The sequence below is a fragment of the Meleagris gallopavo genome, chromosome 7 (assembly GCF_905368555.1).
Source record: "Meleagris gallopavo chromosome 7, MGAL_WU_HG_1.1, whole genome shotgun sequence".
NCBI lineage: Eukaryota > Metazoa > Chordata > Aves > Galliformes > Phasianidae > Meleagris > Meleagris gallopavo.
In genome coordinates, this window is record NC_139410.1 from 16,104,633 (window position 1) to 16,126,314 (window position 21,682).

General features: G+C 39.3%; 1 protein-coding gene and 1 long non-coding RNA gene across 8 annotated transcripts in view; one reads left to right on the forward strand and one right to left on the reverse strand.

Annotated features, from left to right (window-relative positions):
- ATF2 (activating transcription factor 2) overlaps positions 1-7,715 on the forward strand; it is a 50,982-nt gene extending 43,267 nt beyond the window's left edge. For all 7 annotated transcript variants that reach the window (XM_085228631.1, XM_085228624.1, XM_085228629.1 and 4 more), the window contains one exon: positions 5,091-7,715. In XM_085228631.1, the coding sequence (XP_085084757.1) occupies positions 5,091-5,317 (227 nt within the window). In that variant the 3' untranslated portion in view covers positions 5,318-7,715. The remainder of the gene's footprint in view (positions 1-5,090) is intronic.
- On the reverse strand, positions 6,008-21,466 carry LOC109368589 (uncharacterized). The gene is made up of 3 exons (XR_002116775.3): positions 20,458-21,466; positions 18,636-18,802; positions 6,008-18,210 (listed from the first exon to the last, which is right to left on the reverse strand). It is a non-coding gene; the product is annotated as an uncharacterized LOC109368589 (long non-coding RNA).
- Positions 21,467-21,682: the final 216 nt, after the last annotated feature.

The window sequence follows — 21,682 nt, forward strand, 5'->3', positions numbered from 1 at the left end:
ATAAGTCTTAAACTGGCAAGCTAATTATATGCTAAGAATTTCTTTATTGAAATACTAATGACAGACTTCTTAGTGATACTGTATGCTTTCTGTCCTCTGAAAAGGGATTATAAGATTCCCGATTTACTAAAGAAAACAAAATCAATATGTACTACGACACTAATCAGTGGAAAAAGACTACAATTTAGAAAAAACTAATAATAGGAGAAAAATGGCAGCATAGCTCACTTAGATTCTTTTGGGTTTTTTGTTTGTCTTACTTTATTTTTGTTTTTTAATTTTTTTTGAAAGTCAGCGTTCAGCAGAAAGGATGGTTGTAATGACATCCCTCTGACAGAGTGTTGTCACATCACCTTCATGTGCATACTGTTAGGAAAACATTGGCTAACTGATTTACCCACAGTATAATGCATGGGTGGAAAAAATAGTTTCAGCTAACTTACATGTTCCTGAAAACAGTGTTGACAAAGTATTTTTAAATAAACATATTAAGTTCAATTGCTTAAGAACGTATTGAGTGGTTTAACAGTACCTCTGTGGAAGAAACTGAAGACACCAGATTACAGCGCTCCTGCAGTGCTGAGTATTGCACACTGCTGAGATGGTGCGACTTTATACCAGGAGACTGTATTTTAACAGCTAAGCCTACAATTTAATAGGGTTTCACTTATGATGCAGTATAGGCAGAAATAATCTATTGCTTTGCAGGATGTTTTTGACACCTACTTACATATCTTATAAGATTCTTCAGATTTTTCAGCATATTTTTGCCTTTTTGCCTCCGGGCAAGTGAGGAAAGCGTAACAGTAAAGGTATCCCTTCTGAAAATTGCTCTTGAATTCATATTAAGAGCATATTAATTCATATTAAAAAGTCTTGTGCCTACTTCCAAAAACAGAAGGTCAGAAAAAAAAAAAAAAGAATTATTATTATGGTGCTTCAAGGTATTGTGGACAAAATTGTTTCAGTTTTTGTGTTTTGTGTTTTCAGATGGTTTAAGTTTTTGTTGTTTTTTTTTTTTCCCCTAAGGAAGAATAGTACTGCTGCTGAATTTATCTTTAAACAGTGGAGTGTTGCAATGTATACAAAGAATTTAAATACTGTCCATTTATTTTTCATTTTACTTCTTCAAAACCAGATTATTTCTAAAAGTATTCTGCAACTTGCAGATATTTTCTATTTTACTTTTTCTGGACTTGAAGCAAGAAGGCTAAAACTTGTGAAAAGAAAATGTGAAAATTCCTGTTGGAGGAAAAAAAAGTTTCAGATATTTTTCAAAAGGATGTCATAGTCTTCAAGAGCAGATACACAAAACTGAATGTAAAAGAAGATAAATAGAGACTGTATGGCAGATGGTAGTAAATGAAATTTTCTTGTGCGTTCTTTTTCAAGTTAGTTTTAAAGTAACAGTAGAGGGTAACTAACCAGTTTCAGGCCTTGGATAACCCAAACTATTCAGGTGTTTCTACAGCCCGTTTTGTGTAAGCAACGATCCTTCAGTAAATTGTGAATATGCCTTCGCAGTGATGCAGCAAACTCAAGTCTAGAAATGATAATTTTCCAGTGAGTTCCTCTGTAGTCCCTCTGTAGTTGACGATTACCATAAGGTTTCCTTTCTAGAGAATGTCAGAAGACTAGATCTGGATATGGGAATTATTATTTGGGTTCTTGTTCTGAAGTTGCAACTCCTTCTTTGCTTACGTTGCTGAAAGCTGCCTGTAAGCAATGGTAAGCAACTTTTGATTATTGTGCAAGGGTGCTTTATATATCCTTGTAAGTCTTCTCTGTGTTCTGTTTGGTATTTTTTTAAATCTTGCCTACAGCTCAGCCCACCCCACCTTGCGGTGCATTACTGAAATACTTCCTCCTCTTTGTGAGACAGCCTATCTAGGAACTGTGTAACCTTCAGGAATATCCATGTGATGTAGGCCTGTAAAGTTTAAACCTTGTAACGTGCGGCAAATATCATTTCTGTAGATTCACTTCTACTTTGGATCTTGCATTTTCCTTGATTTGAGACAAAGCCAGGGGAGACATTAAAACATCCAGGCTCTCTTCTACATTGTTATCTACATTATGATTCTTGTATCTATCAGTTGCACCCTTGAATTTCAACCCTGTGCAAGAAAATTCTCCAGTGCATGGAGTAGTGATGGGGGAGGAAAATCTGAATTTAAATTTATATTCCATTGTTCTTCTGAAAGTCTTTGTTTTTTAATTATCTATCTTTGAGCTTAAGGTGACAATCTCTGTGATGAGGTGACTCTGCGGATACTCTGTATTCACTGCATAAATTTTCTTGCTTTGTTTTGGTTCTTCAGATGGACTTCTATGTTCAGTTTTTGGCTGCTGCTCCTGTCAACTTAGGACTATGAAAGAAGTAAAAGTTCCTCTTTAGGGTAGTACCTCATTGCAAAATACTGTTTTGCAGTTATTGCAAGGACTTACACCTCCAGTCGAGGTCATTAGTATAAGCAAGCATTAGATCTGTATCTCACATAGTCACCTGACTGTTGTAAGCTCCCTGCCACATCCACAGTGTCTGAAAATATCTGAATGACATTCTTTTATCTCTTCACCACAGTATATTCATCTCGTCAACTATACCGAAGTTTCTGTTGAACAGTGGTGGTCATCAGTGTTACCCTAACTGGTTCTTCCATTGCACTTAAGATCATCTTCCAACCAAAATCAGAAAGTCAACTCTTCACATTTTTTGTTGTTGTGATGCTATTACATTTATTTTGCATTAAGACCATATATATTAAAAGGAATGGAAGATCTTCCTTCTGACTGAAAGATTATCTTCATTCTCTATCTCTGGCTTGCAGCATTTAAATCTCTCATTTTTTTGAGGGTAAGGAGGATTTTGCCACTAGGAAAATCAGGAATCAGCAAAACAGAAAAAATGATAGGAAAGTTGAGATTCATAGAAGAAACAACAGTCTGAAGAGGAGTATCAGGTGTGATAGTGGGGAGGCTTTATCCTACAAGTGTCCTGCTCATGGCCGTTTCATTTTGTCTGAAGGGGAAAAATGTGCTGCTCTCCTAACTAGTAATTCAGTATTTTTAGGGAGATAGCACAAGAATTCCTTTCTGTTCTTAAGGAAGTTTGCATGTGCTCCTTTTTATTTGTTTTCGCATCAGATCCTGCAAGTCTCAACTAAGTGTAGCAAAGGTTTAATCCTGTTGAATAGTATGAACTAAATTGGCACTCACTCATGTTCTTCCTTTTCTTGCATGGACAAATCCTATTAAAGATCATGAACACATTTCAGAAGTACTATAATTATTTTCTTGCTGTATTTGGTTGCCATGTAATCTTACCATGTAGTAATTGTCAGCAGATGTAACTCAATATTGTCTATCTGATACTTTGGACATTTGAAAAATCACTTTCTGGAAAAAAAAATCACTATGTGTAGAATAGGTAGCCTTGTGATTAAGAACTTTATGATGCTTTCGAATGATTATGAACTTGTAGAAGGGGTATAAGAGAAATTGTTTCCTTGTTCATCCACCAGGCAATAGTTCCTGGAAATGAATACAGCTGTTTTGCTTACTAACATATCTTCTTTGACCTTACCATTCTTTTCTGAAAGCAGTTGATAATAAACAGTGGTGAGGAGGGGGTTCTTAGTATGCATAGGGTTCTTCAAAGATGTTTATGTTGTGGACTTGACCTGCTAATTTACTGAATTTTCTAGTACATCATATAAACTCCAGTACATCATAAACTTCATCATTGTTTTTTCATGCCTTGTTTTCATTTTAGTTACTGCTGTTATCCTGGTTTTGCACGGTAATGAGGCTATGGTATCTTTTATTGTTAGCGTCATCTTTTCCTATCTCTTCTACCCTGTGTAGCTCAACTTTGTAGGCCAATCTCAAGCAATCTGAAGAGGATTACAAAAACAAATCTAGTGAATATCGAGCTTTGTTCAATTGTTGTGCCGCCCACAATGGTTCTTGCTTCTTCTGTCTGTGTATGTCTATGTTTTTAGATTACACAATGGTCAGTAGTGTTTTAAAAAGGACTTACCAGTCTTTCATTTGTATGTTCAGTTTAAGTATTTTTCACAAAAGCTTTATGCAGTGACTTGAAGAACAATAAATAGCACAAAGTGCTACAGAAGAGTTATAATTAAATTTGATCTTCACTCAAAATTAGATGTCTGAACAACAGTAGATTTATTTTCTTTTTGATTTTTAGTCTTTAACTCAGCTTTTTATTTGATGGTGTGTTTGCATCATGTCTTGGATAACTTGAAATTCTGGGGAAAAGAAGGATAATTTTAGCATGGCTAGGACATCTTGTGAGAGACATTTTAAATCATGCTCATTTTGCAAGTTCTAATTTTGCGTAGTAAGATTTTTTTTTTAATCTTTACCCTTTGTCATGAGATAAAAATGAGGCAACTGTGTGGCAAATTCACTTCAGTCAAAGTGAATTATTCTTAAAGATACTAAGAATAAATATTTCTAAAGATATTAGAACTTTTTTTAAAAAATAATTTTAAATCCTACAGAGAGATCTGTGCACTAAAGAAGTCACTGAACTTTTAATATGTTAAAAGAATGAGGTCTGAAAACTTGTGGAAATACTGTCTAACGTATGAGGTTATAAATGTCACCTTTTTCAGAGAGGATATCATGATCATTGATCACAGAACCGGTCTCTTGACTACTGAGCAAATGAAGGAAATGGTGCCCATTAAAAATTCGTATAGCGGCAGCAGACCTGGTAGCACCTTCAATCTACTGGTAGTGCTTATTGACACAACGTGAGCACCATACCCAGCAGTTCATTTACTAGGTGGGGAATCAGATGGCATTAATCATGGTTTTGAAGATGTGAAAATGTTCTTGTTTGCTGAATGCTCCATAATGCAATCCATGTCTTTGCTTATGAAGTAGCGTTTTCTCAAAAAAAAAGAAAAAAAAAAAAGCAATGAAAATTAGATTGTTTTGCAATTTGCTGCGTTAAGTGATACCATGAATGCTGATTGTTTAGGAGGGGACTACTGTCGCGTGGGAAGTGGTTTTGTGTTAAGAGGGGAAAGAAAACTAAACCAGTTTCTCTTCTGAAGCTGCAGATAAAGATGACAGCTCAGAAGACGTCTCAGTGCCAAGCAGCCCACACACGGAAGCTATTCAGCACAGCTCTGTCAGCACTTCCAACGGTGTAAGCTCCACTTCCAAGGCAGAGGCGGTGGCCACCTCGGTGCTCACGCAGCTGGCGGACCAGAGCTCGGAGCCCGGGCTTCCCCAGGTCGGTGCGGTGCCGCCCTCCCAGGCGCAGCCCTCGGGGAGTTGATTAGGAACTTGGTTGCATCCTTTTCTTAGGTATTCGTTTGTGACTTTAAAGGGAAATCAATGAAAGACCAGTCTCCAGCTAGGAGAAATTGTAGCTTAAAATTACTCGGTTTTAAAATTCAAACCTAGATTTGGCTTTAACGATTGGCAGGTGAAGGTGAGACAGAACACCAGTTACAAGTCTCTTTGTAAAAGACTTTTTTTTCTCTTAAGTGTTAGGTTTACTAGTTATTTTCGTGCTTAATGTGTAAAGTGTATGTACAGTACAACGTGGTTTATTTCATTTTTAATTTGGTATTATTTCAACAAACATTGGGGTGAGTTACTAAAGTTCATCCCCCAGACTGTGATAGTAATATTATGTGACATTTTATACCAAAGTTCTGCATAGTCCCTATTGACTTTGTAACGTGAGCAAGGTCATAAAGCACTAGGCAAGAGAAAGACAGTAACAGTAAATTTGCTTTTAGTCTTTTTGCCTTTTTGTTGTTTTGCACATTATGAGAGGAAGAACATTGGGAGAAAAATGTTTGGGTTATTTTATGTATAGCATTTTGGTTACCTTTTTAACCGTTGGGTTTTTAATTTGTTTAATAGGGCCAGTACAGTATATGAAATACAGTACTCTTATGCACATACCTGTCCTAAATGAGGATCGTTACTAAATAGAATTTTTTTTTAATTTGTCAGGTTTTGTTTTGTTTTTTTTTTTTCCCTCTCCAACACTTTCATTATGAGGGGAGGAAAGCTTTATTTCTTCAGTAAGCATAGGTATCTGTAACTACCCTTTGTTGTTTGGCTGAAACCAGTAAGCATATTGTAAAGTACGGGGTTATCAAGTATGGAATACTTAGTATTCCAAAGTAAGATGATATTTTGTGGATTTTTGAGTCGCAGACTGAGTTTACTCATGGTTTTGGATGCCAGAAAAGCCTAAAATCCTTCAGACAACTCAAGACTTCTTTTTGTCATTGTCTTGTATTTGCAAGCTAACTTGTACTTAATTCTTGTGTAAGCACTGTCATCTTTTAGTAGCAAAAATTTTGATACCTTTCTTGTGGAAAAAAAAAAAATCAGTATCTACCGTATCTTGGAAACAATGTAATTATAATGTGGTGTGTGTGGTGTGTGCGTGAGAATGGTTCAGTAGTTAATGCCAGCAGTCTTTTGCTTGAATGTTTAAAGATGCCTTCAATGTGATGCTGGCTGATAGGTGATTGCAGTTTTAAAATGTTATTTACTGTGCAAACTTGGATAACTAACATTCCATGATGTAGTTTGTTTCTGATGAAATGATTGTAGGTACACTTTTTCTCATTATCCAATCATCTGTAGGATATTGAGTTTTTTAAATGTGCCATTATCTATTTTGATTCTGTATTCATGTTCAAAATACAGTACAATATTTTACAATAGATTAAGTTGTTTAAAAAAAAATATAGATGTGTGCTTTCAGGTGGGAAAACTTTGTATAATAGCAAAAACAGATGCATAGTAGCAACTGGCAGTAAAGCAGGATTCCATTATGTATATAACAAAGATTTAATGCATTTATAATGGGTTGTGTAGTTCATTTGCTCTTACTTCTCCACACTATACTACGTGTTTTTAAGTGTCAGTGCCATCAGATTTCTATTTGATTCAGTTTAAAATCTAAAAAATGTAATTGATCCACAGGAAAATCATGATTTCTACAGTATATATATACAACCGTACTATAATGAAACTGGACAAAGAGATATCTAGGTCATATGTATATCATTGCAGGGCTTTAAGCATGCAAATAACAAGGATTCTAACTATTTTGTATTGTAAACTAAGGAAGTTGAGTTGATACCCTCATGCGTTTAGAAGTCTTACTTTCCCAATTTCAGGAATAAACAGTAAGTTATTGATCATTTCCAGGATGGTAACATACAATGGACATCTTGTGAGAAGGAAATGAATTGCAAAGGCACAAAATGTGAATTCTGCAGGAAAGCTATACAGTCACTTTTCATTGTAGTTTTGGTGGACTAGGCAAGGCCTTATTGATTGCGCTATAATTTGCTCTCCTAAACACAAAGGCTTTTTAAATCATATTTATATAAGTGAAGTTTTTTTATAACAGCTGTCACGCTTGTAAAAGTAAGTCTTCATAAGTGTATAGGAGACATGTAAACAGTTAATGAGTTTAACAGTGGGGCTGGAAAAAGAACCATTAAAATCTGTGTTCAGCAAATAGAAAACAGTAATTAGCCGTACTACCATGGGTTCTGTTTGGAGACGTATGTCACACTAATTCTGTACTTAGCATTTTGGGTCTTTACATTTGACATGTTCACAAACTGTACTGTTTTCTTTTATGTGCAGTTTGCATGAGTAAATCATCAAAGAGAATAAAATCTATCTTTAAGTTATGTTCCTATTTTAATGAAATTATAATTGTTCTAAAAGGTAGCAGCGTCTTCGAACTTATTTCTTTATCACTACACTTACCAGCATTTATTTGGAAGTTATTACTATAATGTCAAAGTTACAAAAATAAGAATGCATAATGTTCTTTTGAAAATAAACCAAATTCCATTGCTTTGAAGTTGACACCCAGCACCTTTTGAGGAGCTGGCCATGTATCTTTAATTCTAGGAGCCTAAGTAATCCACAGGAGTCCACAAGCGGCTTGGTGATCACAGCCGTTGCTCAGTCATCTCTGGTTGCAGTGAGTGCCACTGCGAAGGTGTTGTGTGTAACCAGAATTTCCTGTTAACATTTCAGGTATCTTAATCTCACCTTAATATACGTGACGCTAAGAAATAACAGATGAACTGCTCACGGTTTTGTTGTGGGAGGTTGAGAAGAAATCACACCCTCATGTTTGTTTGTTACGGTATGAAAAGTAGTTTGATCTTATGTATAAATGTTGGAAACATGATAGATGAGGTGCCATATCCTGTTGTTGTTTGAAAAGCTCTTGACTATGGTGTGGAGGCATTGGCAGGAAAAAAAAGAAGTAAAACTGCCATGTACTTGAAATTATCGCATCTTTTGAACCGAGGGAATGAAATTTAAACTGCATGCAACTTTGAGCCCATTGTAAGAAGCATACACAGGACATCTTCTTGATCTAGATGTCAGCAACCTTGCCCAGGGCAGGAGGTTGGAACTAGATGATGTTTCAGGACCCTGCCAACCCAAAACATTGTATGATTCTTTAACTATGAATTATAGTCATCATTTCAAGGAAGAATCATGAAGACTGTGTGACAGAGAGGAACTGAGGAAAAAGAAATATCCACTCCTTACTGTCTCCACTGTAAAAAAAGAAGAAACAAACAAAGAAAAATCGATTTTGATTTTACATGTAAATATCCAATCCAAGTAAGCTTTTTCTTTTTAAAATGCTAATATAGGCTGGGAAAATAAAGATATGAAGATACTACACTGATGGAAGTAGATGACAAGTGTTGGATGAGTGGTGATTTCAGCTACCGAAATTACAGAAGTAATTTGCCTAGAGGCAGATACAAACATTTTAATTGGTCATCATAAATGATAATGAGGAGAAAACACGGTGAAATTAAGTGCATCCTAATAAAGTAAGGTATGTTAAATTGTGCTGAAGGAAACTCCAGCAATGCTTTTTGACATGATTAATATACTCATGACAATGTGTCTAATGAAGGTTGTTTGCATTTATGCGCTGCCTGTTGCCTCCCTCAGTAGAGATAATTTGGACTGCGCTCATTTACATTGCAGAGCATGAAGTGTAAGATAGCTTACAGTACTATTTTCCTTTATTTATTTTTATCCGCTGTGTCAACAGTCATGTAGGTAGGATTTATTTAACCAGCCTCATATAACACTGAGTAGGGTAGATATAGATGACACCATCATGGAAAAAAAAAAGGGATTTTAAGAGTTGTTTTATTATTTAATTAAGAGAACATTTCTTGTCCTTATAATTCCTGTTTTTAGTCTTTTTTTTTTAAACTCCCAAAATTTATAACCATGACCTTCCTTGCTTTTTACTTTCTTTCTCTCCAAAATATTTTCCTGAATGATAAGCCCACAAAAGTACATACATATATATACTTAGTGTGGAATTTCTTGGTTTTGCACATTGATTCTTCCCTGGCGATATTAACTCTCTAACAAGCTTTAAACCTTGCTCAAAGTCCTGTCCATCATCTGTTCTCATTTTCATAATAACGTATGTTTTTCCAAGCACTTCTTCCTATTCATTTCTGAGGGAAGGGGAGGGAAAAAGTTTTTAAATAAACTACAGGTAGCAGATTTAATCTGGAAGTGAATATTTAATCAAAAAAGCGTAGTGATTATTTTAAATATCCCTAGCACACAGAGTAGAGAGCTGGTACTATTTGTTGGCTTTGGCCAGCAGGGCCTGGTGGTGCTCCCAGCTTATGATTAATGAGCTTAAAAGATAGCACTGTGCAACTCAGGGAGATCAGTCAGCATTCGACTGAGCAGATGAGCTTCAGAGGGATAGAATTGCAGGGAAACAAGTTTTCCTGGTGTAACTCCTGCCTATGGTGAGCTTAATGTATCAAATGCAAGCATGTGGCCTGCACACTGTGATGTGTGTCTTTTGAGCTACTCATAAGGCAAAAGTTAGCTTGTGTTTTCTTTTCGCTATCTGAAAAGTTCTTTCTCTTGTTTTGCAGCAGGCTGCTATTTGCTTGGTATGTAAATAATATTTCTTTCCCCAGATCTGGACCGCTCATCCTAGGCCATTACAGAGGCAGGGTACTGTCTGATAAATCCCTGGCTGATACTTTTTAGAAAGCTGCTAATTTGTTTTATTATCATTAAAAGTGAAATGAAAATTACATCCAGGTCATACATCTCAGGTTCTCATCAGGAGAAGAAGGAGACAAGCAGAGAGAATGAGCCTTTGGCATTAGCAGCAAACACAATAAATTGCCTTTCTGAATAAATTGCAGAAACGAAATGGAGAAAAAGTCATTACAACTTGTTAACTATTTCCTGTGGAAAAGGTAGTATGTTTCACTTCTTATTCATGCCAACCTCTTCCTCTGATCCTAGGATACATTCTATGATTATTTGTTACTTCAAAATGTTTATAATGTTGTTATCAAACGTTTTGATCTCACTTGGGGTAAGTAGTAAGAACATCACATTGCTCTTGACTGCATTGAGCAAGATGCTCCTAAAGGTTACATAATGTGTATATAGTACAGCCATTCTAGATATCCATAAAATGCCAACAAACTACAGTCAGCATGGCTATGATTTCAAAACCAAGCCAGTATTTTAGTTTTCCTGTTTACTGTATCCCTTTCACCAGAGTTATTTTAAAGAGCTAATGTTTTGCTGAAATAAAAGAAATAGATAATCCTTGTAAATGAAGAACAGATGCTGTATGTTTCACTTTACAAAGGAACATTTTTAACACTTGATGTCAAGGTAGTAAGGTCACATTTTGTGACTCATGTATGTGTGAATACCTAAAAGGTTTCATTATGCGTCTCTTTCAGTTTACCCAAATTTCTTGGAGCCTTTGTTCTAATAGAAAGTAGCTCCTTTTTTTTCTGTAAATTATACAGCGGTGTCTTGCATGCTGTGTAAAAGTTGTTATCCAGGCATCTGTTACAGCTCTGCTGCCAGTTACCATGTAAATAGAGTGCAGTTAGAGTTGTCAGCATAGTTGTGGTTGCTGTTCCTGCCTATTGTATGTCACAGCATTGGTTTCCTTGGGATGCTTATGTTCCACATTCTCTTTAAAGCTCAAGTACCAGTTTCTGATAAGCTCCGGCCTTTTCCTCGCTCTGGATGCCTGGCAAAGCTGTTTTGTTGCAAGGAGGATGTGCACAGTCTGCCTGCTCTCGTAACTTCATGTGTGGTTTTTGTGGAATTTTTTTTTCTTTTTTGCTTTTGTCTTCACCTATCAGGTAAGGTTGCAGACACCCAGTTAACAGAACTGGCTGATAGAACAGGCCAGCCACTAGGAGCATTAAATACTGGAGATCTTGTCTGCCTAAATGTCACTGCTTTGGCATAGTTAAATTGGTATAAACACAAACATTTAGAGAATTTTCTTTTGATGTTTGTTGATTTATTTCAGTCCAGCACATGTTGCTTGAGAGAAGTGTAATAGTACTAAGATGAAGTTTAAAAAAAATAAATAAAAAATTGTCCTTACTGAACCAATACAATGACTTAAATGCAAACTTAAAATTTTGCAGTACAGTTCTAAAAACTATGTAACTTAAGCTAAAGCAACTTCTGTAATCAACGTTTCCCACACAAGAGATCAGAACGTGATTTAAACCAGTTGCTAATCACTATCTGTTCTTCTTAAGAAAATTAGAATGTAAAGGCCTACAGTGGCTCCTGACACACAGACCGTGTTTCTTCTTCCCTTGTAACTCAAAATTGCACTTCTTTCCTCAGTAGCCACTGACGTACCTAGAGCCTTGTAGCGGCTCATTGTAAGCAGGGAAGCCTTTGACTAAATGTTTTTTCAATTTAGATCTTCAGGTGCTCAAAAATGTATGAAATGAGCACTTGTAGGTTGAGTGCTGCTATAAGGCTCCATCCTTAAAGATTTTGCTACCTTCCCTTGATAGCAGCAGCACTGATTGCTGTGGCTGCTGGAGCTGAAGAGCTGGTGTGAAATGTATGCTTCAGATGCATTGAGTGTATTCCAAAAGTGAACCAACAGCCAGAAAGTTAAGCATGTTGGAGTGCAGTTTTACATTACTTGGTAGGGGGTTTGGAACCAGATGATCTTTAAGGTCCCTTCCAACTTAAGCCATCCTATGGCTATGATTACACCTTATTTGTTTTTCAAACAGCACGTTTGGAATGTCTTTGGGGTTTTGTTTTGAGATTGTTTTTTCTTTCAGAATTCCAGTGGAAAATTAAATTAACTGCAAAAACAGTGCTTACTAGGAGGCAATTTTGTGGGGCTAATGTAGAAGCCTGAGGAGAGACACTGAATGGAAAAAGGATATCAGCCTTCTCTGAGCAGGACTGACATTGTGGAGAGCTGAGACTTTGTTCTCTGCCATAGAAAATGCTTTATGTAGTAGATAAAAGAGTTTGGTTCAGGGATTGCTTTTGACCTGAAATGCCTTGCATCCAGAAACTGGTTTTATTTTTTCCCCTCATTTTGTCTGGGAACTCATTGCAGCCAAGCTGACTGGGTATCCCCAGCAGGCAGCCCTTCCTTCATTCCCATCCCCTCTAGCATTTCTTTGCTTCACGGGTTCTGCAGTGTTGCCATATCAGTTTTCAGTTAAGCAGCAGCCAGTATCCAGGCTGCTGAATTGTGCTGTGATTAACTGTTGAGCAAATTGCACGTAGTGCAGTGGTACTTATGATCATCTAATGAGAAAAAACATTGCCATGATATTGCATAGATTTGCATGTGAGCAACATGAAATTGTTTATTGATGCTGTTTTGACATTCCACAAGTAAGAATTAAACGTACACTAGTCTTTCTCCTTCAAAGTTGGTAGTTCTCCTCTCAGTCTTAAATTTTGCTGTACGTTGAAGGAAATGTTTTGTTTTCATCTGGTACTGAGCAGCTTGTGGACACTGAACAAACCACCCCCACCCCATTTCACAGTATGGAAAGTACAACTGCACTGCACTTCTGAGCGTGGTGTGTTTTACCATGCAAAGACGGAGAATGGAAATGTCATCTTGTGCATCACAGCTTGCTTCTCCTCGTTGGAATTCAGATGACCTGGCTCAAAGTATCATGTCTGTAACTGGGGCTTGTAACAGCTCTAGTCCTAAGTGGGAATGATTTTGGTACTGCAATTTGTATTGAGGCTTTATCCAAAAATAACACAGGAAATGCAGCACACAGTTACTGGAGCAAAGCATTTCTGGCAGATGTCTGTGGCATGCTCCAAGTCTGAGGGCTGGCTTACATTCGTGTTTCATTTAAAAATGTGGTAAAGATTTTTGTTAAGTGCTGACTGCGACTCTGCTCCTCATCTACCAAGCAGAGGGGGCTGGAGGCGAGCTGCAGTCTGTAGTTAAGAGGGACTTATAAATTTGCAAGTAACATTATCTTGTATTAGTGATGTCTTCCTTATACAAGACGATGGATATAAATTATTAACCGAATGAGGTAAGTAATTTCATTTCCTGCTATTTCCTGCTGTCTGTAACAAGTAATTCAAAATGTGGGAGTTTCTAATTTCTCAGGAACAAAATGCCATCTAGTGGTAACTGCTCAATATTTTTGAGTAAACGCGTTCTTTATATTATCAAAAAGTTTTTATGTATTTTTCTGCACATGAGAGGGGCAGAAGAGGCTGGGGAGCAACAGCAGCACTGCCTGTCTCGGTGCTTCTGGAAAGCTCCCTCCCTTCCTTTCTTTGTCCTGCTGCAAGTAGCTGAGCTTTCTCCTGCTAAGGGTTGGATGAGCTTCCAAGCATAGCTGGCAGGTTGCTTCTCACTGTTACTTGATGGTGCATGCAGCACTTATAGTGTGTCTGATGCTATATGAGGAGATGCTGGAAGCCACTTCTGCATCTCTCTCTGGGCAGAGAGCTCTCAAAAAGGTCTCTGCCATGAGCCAGAGACAACTCTACTATTACAGCAAGAACAAGGAATACTTTTTTCCTCAAATGATATTGAAATGTACTTGTGACTGTAGTCTGGGGGCTGGACCCATCAGTCACACTCTGCCTGAGCCCACCCAAGGGAGTACTCCCATTCATCTGGTGGTTTTGCTCTACATCATGATAGGGTTTTTCTGCTTTTGTTTATTCATCTGTGGTATGTGGTGAGAGTGCTCAGCAGGAGCTCAGGTCTCCTCGGGTAGCAGAGGAGTGGGGCCTGGTGGCTGGCAGGGCCGCAGGCAGCCCAGGACTCAGAGCTCTGTGTGGGAGGTGAAAAGTTCGTTTGAAGCAAAGGGATGGAGGAAGAGACAGGATTTTCTGCATTAAAAGGGCATTTTGTCCTCCCTTTTCCTCCTTGTTCTATGCTCGTGCTCATCTGTTTCCTTCTCCACCTTTGGTAAAGATTTTGTAGATATAATACAAACCAATTAGAAAAAGCAGGCAAATGGCATTTGCTGGGCTCCTGGCAGTAGCAGCTAATGAGAGCCAAAGTCCTCGGCTCCAAGGGTTGCAGGCCCAAGCTTCATGCCATATCTTGTACCCACATGAGCTCTGCCATTACAGTGCAGAGGTCCAGCAGGCTTCAGCTGCAGGGCTGAACTTCATCCAGGTGCCACTGCCAGCACTGCGGAGGTCATCACTGGCTTGTGACCCTTGGTCCCTGGAAGGTAAGGGCCAGAATTCTGGTGCAACTCCGTCTCCCATGAGTGAACAAGGAGGATCAGAGTATAGGATGGATGCTAGCTTACATGTAGTACAGTGCATTGCTTTGGCCCCTTGGAGCAGAAAACCACTCATTCTTTTGCAATTATGGTCACATGCAAACCATCACAATGAAAGCCAGCTTTCCCTGTGTCTCACAACCACCTTGCTTTTCTCAGTTGTCTAAATAACCAATGCATTTTATAGTCCTATCAAGAGAATCAATAACACACCAAGTCTTAGTAATTGTTTCTGGCACTGCCAATTTAGGACCTGGATATCTGCTAATTTACTCCTGCTTTGTGAGGTACTTTCCACATGTCTTAGCTGACAATAAGCAAAATGTTCACGATCAAGGGATGCATCTATTTTATTACTAAAGAAAAAGGAAATAACATTCATTTTTCCCCTTTCCTTGCCCTCCTCTCCCCAGCAAAATGGTGACATCAGTTACGGAAACCACATAATAAATTATGCTTTTTGGCACAGATAAAAGGGCTTCAAAGGGATCAGATAATTCTGTCCCTTCATAAGTAATCTTACTGCTGCAAACTTGCAGTTCACTATAACTATTTTGGGACTGGGAGATCAATTAACGAATCGTGAAAATCTCCGATCTTAATTAAATCCCACTATTACTTCCAAGAGTGATTTGTCTTCTCTTTAGGAATAATACTTGATTTAAACAGCTTGTTTGTTTAACAGACTCTATTGATCCCTTCAGTAACACTTTAAAATCATTATGAGAAAAACTTTGCTCAGTTCCAGCTCTTTGAAGTTGTTTTAGTTAATGCCATCTCCCTGGGAGCCCCAAGAGCTAATGCAGGACTTGAAAGTTATTTCCAGTGTTACTCTGTGCTTGTTGTGCTCTGCTGTTAACCTGACTTCTTGCAGAGCTGCCTGTGTTATGTACAGCAAAGCTGAAAGCTACCGATGGTGTGTTTGCTTTTTTAGCTCAGTTTGAAAGGTTTTATGTTCTCCTTTGAAAGCCTTTTGAATTGAGTTGGAAGAAACCTTTGAAGGCCATCCAACCCAACTCCCCTGCAATGAAGAGGGAAACCACAGCTAGATCAGGCTGCTCAGTGCTCTGTCCACCCTGACCTTGAATGTCCAGGGATGAAGCATTCACCTCCTCTCTGGACAACCTGTGACCACCACAGACCCTGGTAAAGAGTCTCTCTTTCCTTCTTATAGCTCCCCTCTAGATGCTGAAAGACCATTATCAGATCTCCCCAGAGCTTTCTCTTCTCCAGGCTGAACAGTCCCAGCTCTCTCAGCCTGTCCTTGCAAGGGAAGTGTTCCATTCCTGGGATTATTTTTGAGGCTCTCTTCAGACACACTCCAACATGGTCAATGTCTCTCTTGTACTGAGGACTCCACATCTGGATGCAGTATTCCTGGTGAGGCCTCACCAGCACAGAGCAGAGGGGCAGGATCACCTCACTCAACCTGCTGGCCATGCTGCTTTCAATGCAGCCCAAGATGCAGATTCTTTTGATGCATTCTTGTTGATGGAACGCATGGAAAACATGGCTGAACTGCAGTTCAGTTAGCTAAGGCATGTGCTACCTGAGCACTCTCAGATCTGGTCTTAGAAGCATCTTCAGCTCATAAAAGTTCATTCTATGAGGGCAGTGGATGAATTTCTGCTTGACGACTAGACTGTAATTTGTACAGTAGGAAATTCTCAGAACATTCCCAAAGTTCAGGTCTTACTCAGTCTATTTTTTACAGTAGCATAAAAACTGCATCAGATTTGGAGCTGAATTTTGACTTAACAGGGCCTATCCTCCCTTGTCTGTATAAAGCAAATTACTGAGCTTTAAAATATCCTTCAACATTTCATGTGCTCTTAAGCTTGAACGTTCTTTCAAAGACCCCTAAGTGCCTAGGAGATGCAGTTCTGAGAAGCAAGATGTGTGAGTATTTGCAAGATGCAAAAAACATTTTGTTGTTGAATGGCTTCAGCAGCATTGGATTATCTAAGAATGTAGAAATAATTTTGAGGGCTCTGATATTAGAAAATCAAATAATTGCACTAAGAGAGAAGTATATATTTTTTTAAAATGTTGCTGAAAGCAGTTAAACAGAGCTTTCCAGCATTTTCTGGGGATAAAAACTTCCAGTTGATGATTTAGTACAAAATACTTCTCTCTACTGAATATTCTACACAGCGCTTCGGAACTGCAGTTCTGTTGCTAATGAGAATGTTTAATACCTTTGGCAATTCCTCGAAGACATCCAGTAGATCTAGAAGTGGATCTAGAAACTACAATTTATTGCATGAAGAACTGCTGCCAATTCTGTGGCATAGTTTATGGCTTCAAGCAGGAGCTCATCTGCTGAGGGTTGAAGACGTTTTCAAAGTCAGGACTAGAAGTATCTTGTAGATTTTTGAATCCAGCTTTTTCTTGTTTTTTAGTGTTTATGGATAAAATTGTAACAGTTTATTCCCAAGACTATCCTGCAAATGGCTTACCTTCTGTTTTTTAAAATTGTAATTACCATTTTTTTTTCCAAATGCATACAAGCACTCTTTCAACTAATGCCTGAATCTTTCTAAACGTGATATAAAAAGGAAATATGAAAGTTAAATAGAAGCTGTAAGCTGCATTTTAGAGGTAATATAAACACACTTGGGTGTTTTACAGCCCATCAGTATTATCTCCTTTGATGCCTGAAGCTTGTCCCTAGGAGACAGAAAGCAGACACTTCCTGGAATTCCTCTAATTAGCTTGTTCATTTCACTTAATAAAACAAGCAATCAAAAACATTATGTGTTTCATATGCAGGACTCTTAAAAAATAAGAGAACATACCATTCTATATATATCTCAGCAAGTACAAGCAATTTTGGAATTTTCTAGGATCTTGTTAACATAATGAATAGCTGGTCATGCATTATATATATATCTGCTGATAAGACCCACTAGTGAGCATACATACAGGCAGTAAGAAAGCTCATGTAGAATCATAAAATGGCTTGGGTTGGAAAGGACCCCAAGGATCACATCAAGTTCCAATTTCCCCACCACAGGCAGGACCACCAATCTCCAGATTTGGTATTAGAGCAGGTTGCCCAGGGCCCCATCCAGCCTGGTCTTGAATACCTCCAGGGATGGAGGCATCCACAGCCTCTCAGGCAGCCCGTTCCAGCACCTCACTTCTCTCTGTGAAGAATTTCCCCTGACATAAACCTAAACTTTCTCTCTTGAGCTTAAAACCATTCTCCCTTCTCCTATCACTGTCTACTTTTGTAAAATCTTGATTCTTCTCCTTTTTGTAATCCTCTTTTAAATACTGGAAGGCTGCAGTGAGGTTTTCTTGCAGCTTCTCTGCTGGCTGAACAAGCCTTCAGCATGTCTTTGTAGGGGAGGTGCTCCACAGAGTCCATTGCTAGAATATATTCTGACCAGCTGCAAATAATAATATTCTTTTGCAGCTCTAAGTAGTTTGGTTTCTTGCCCTTTCTTGCCCATCCTTGTGCCACTTGCTCTCAGTGTCTCGTGGAAGCTGTTGTGAGAGGAAGCTCCGTGGCTCACATTGTACATCTTTCTGGGCTCCAAGCTCATATCCTCATGTAGGTCATGACCTAATGGGAGGCAAGTTTTGGTCAATTTTGGTCAAATCTAGCAATTTATATGATGATTATTACCTTTAATAATTAAAAACTTGTATAGCTTTTCCTTTCATTTCATTTTCCAATCTTTTTCTGGCTCCTGCTCTTAGAAAAGCAGAATTAGAAGAATTTCCTCTGTGGAGCTGTACTGGAAGTACTTTTAAATTCATGTTTGAAAGCATTAGAGGAGCTTTGGTGATGTTAATTGAATAAAGGGGCTAAAAACTAAGTAGACCATTTTAGGATTCTGCATCATTAATTCCTGTGTGTGACAATCATCTTTAATCTCACCGCTATGCTGCTCTTAAAATCAAAGGGACTAAAGGTGAAAGCTTGGAAAAGATGGTTCTTGGTATGCAAGTGACCTCTGAACTGAAAGACAGAGAAAAATCACTTACTTGAGAAGGTGAAAGTAGTCACCCAATGCAGAGCAAAAGGAGCTGTTCCATTACAGCCAGCCGTGCACCTTGAGTGCTGCGTGCATTGTTGGTGTTGAAGCAAAGTGGGGGCAAAGCTGAGCACTGTAACTTGCTGCTGTTGTCATTTGTTGAGTGGGAAAAGCTGGCTGTGAAATGTAATTTGGGTGTGAGTTTTCTTTTTAATGGAAATTATATCAAAGCTTAAGATAATTCTTCAGATTACAGATACAGTATAGTATTTACAGTATATATACAGTATATTTATAGTATCTATATAGTATATATACAGTATTTACAGTATATACAAATACAGATAGTATTTACTATATACCATCTATAGTTCATGATGTAATTCTCATCGCATATTATGCGGATGCCTTGGAAATCCATTAAGTGGGAGCCATAATGTGAAAGCCCTAAAGACGTGTCTTGGAAAGGGCTCTGCTCAGGTGGCATAGAGGAGAATGAGCTTTTTTCTTTGATGCTATCAAAGTCCAAAACAGCATGTCTCATACCACCCATCTAAATGGAGCGAATTGATTAGATGTGATTGGCTTATTTTGACAGCTAAAAAAAAAAAAAAATTATTGCCATGGAAATCCCCAGACTAGCACTGGTGCAAGCAAGAGGCTGATTATGCCTGGCTTGCAAAGGTCGCTGATTGCTGCTGTACTTGATGCAGGCCTCCTGTCTCCCCCTGTGCCTGTGCAGAGCCAAGTAATATTACATTTAAGTGACTTGGCCATTTGTAATGAAGAGCATTGGAAAGATAAGTTCAAACGACAGTTCTCTCATCAAAGCAAGAAACATTCAAAATATTGGTAGCATGCAGGGACACTTCTGTATTTGTTGTAGACTTGCTGTTATGTTGAAGTAGCTGCACTTACTAAATATTAATTTTAACTAGAAAGCTTAAGAAAGCTCAGCAGTCAGTCTTCCAACTTTTTATTGATGACTTGTAAATTATGTAGAACCACTGAGCAAGTGGTAGAAACCTGTCTTGCCTTTTCCAGGGAGCAAACTCTGCACTGCAGAGGAGAGGAGCCGTGGAGGCGCTGGTAACGCAGCCGCTGGCAGTTACGTGTTAGGCTTCTGCTGAGCTGCCTCCTGCTGCAAGGGGCAGCTGTCTTGAGATGCTACCCCTATTCATCAAGTAACATTTCACCATGCCTTCACTTTTACTATTTCCCATTAATAAGGGACGGCTTTACTTTATGTTTATTTTCCTTCACATAATATTGGATTTACAAGCTGGAAACCTTTCTTTAGGTTGAGTATAAATCTTTATAAATGTCAGTAATTAATTTTAAAATCTCATTTATCAATATATAATGAGTGAATTAGTTCAGGTTTGAAGAATAAATGTGTTGTAATTAGGCACAATTTTGCACCAGGCCCACAGACATTCAGATGGATCAATGGAGGACAACAGTGGGTAGCAGACTGTGCCCTGTGCCCACGTCAGAAGCGAGAGGCACAGGGGTAGGGGCCACAGTGGAGCAGTAGACACTGGCAGCCCGCCCTAAATCCCAGTAAGGAGATTTAATGCAGAGAATGAAGCAGTGGTAATTGCCTCTGGAATGTTAAGAGCTCTGAAGCTCAGGGGAGGAGGTGAAAAAGCAGCTGAAGGACAAGGAGCGGTGCGGAAAATAGCATCCTGCATCTGTATTGCTCTTCCAGAGAGTACAGCCTCGGTGCACCCTGAACGTTCCTAACAGGCAACAAGTGTAACTGCGCTTCTGCTACAGTGTGGTGCCAACAAACCTTCTTAAAAGGGAGAGCTTCAAGAGAAACTACATACCAAGATCATCCTTGCGAAGCAATGGCGAGGTGCCTCAGTAGTGCTCACTAAGGAAATTCCCAGAATTGTTGCTAAGACATCATTGCCAGTGCTCTGAGGTGTGCTGGCTCCACAAGATATTATGTAATTGTAAGATACTGTTGCTGTTATATGGGAATAGCCATGATGATTTTAGGCCTGCTCAAAAAGCAAGGTGTGGGAGAAGAGACCCTTGCTTTAGAGAACACAGGGCTGTTTGCGTGCTTTTTCCTCCTGATCTGTGCCTCTGATTTCTTCCTCACATGTCAAAGTGTTACTTTCTGTGGGCAAGAAAACATTTCTAATTTAAACAAAGTGGTCATTAGATAAAGATGTCGGTGTAGTGGCAGAGAAAAAACTGGCTGTGTAATTCAAGGAAATCTGAGGGGATACTGACATTGTATCTCAGGAAATGTAAGAAAAGAAGTCTGTGTGAAGATCCACTTCCTTTCAAAAAGCAAAGCAAAGACCACGTCGTGTAGGCAAAATGGCAGAGGTTTGTTGTTGCTTCTTCCAACCCATTTTCCAGCTACTTAAGTCTCATTTTAGCCCTGCAATCAGTGTATTATTTCACAGTAGTCCCGCTGCTCCACAAACTTCCACACTTCATACGTGCAAAATAAAAACGTTTGGTGAAATCAGGTCCACCGTGCTACACTTCCTCTGCTTTACTTCTTCCCAGGTGCAAGGACTGCTGTTTCACGCGAAGCCATCAAGTCACCCAGCCGTGTATGTGCTAACTAACCCCTGCCTGTAAGCATTTGTTCCTAGGGTAAGAATGCAAGCGCGGGCAGCGAGTTAGGCTCTTCTTTCACCTGAAGGATTTGACTACCGTTTACGGTGCCAGCTGGCGACCGCCGGCGGTTGGAACTTCTCGTACCCGGGGAGTTCTCAGGGGTCCGCAGGGACCGCGAGGAGGACGCTCCGTCGCGCAGCGAGCCCTCCCGCTGCTCTAAACGCGGTGCTTTGTCCCAGGATTGCTCCCCCTCGGGGCCGCGGCAGCCCGGGGCTCCGCACCTGCCGCCCGGCCCCGGCGCTCCTTTGTGCCTCGGCGGCGGGGCGGCCGCGTTGCCATGGGAACGGCCCCGCCGGCTGCGGCAGGAGGGCGGGAGGCGGGTCGTGTGGCGGCGCAAGATGGCTCCCCGAGGCGGCGGGCAGCACTGAGAGCGCGGGCGGGCGGCAGGCAGGGCGGGAGGAGCGGGAGCGG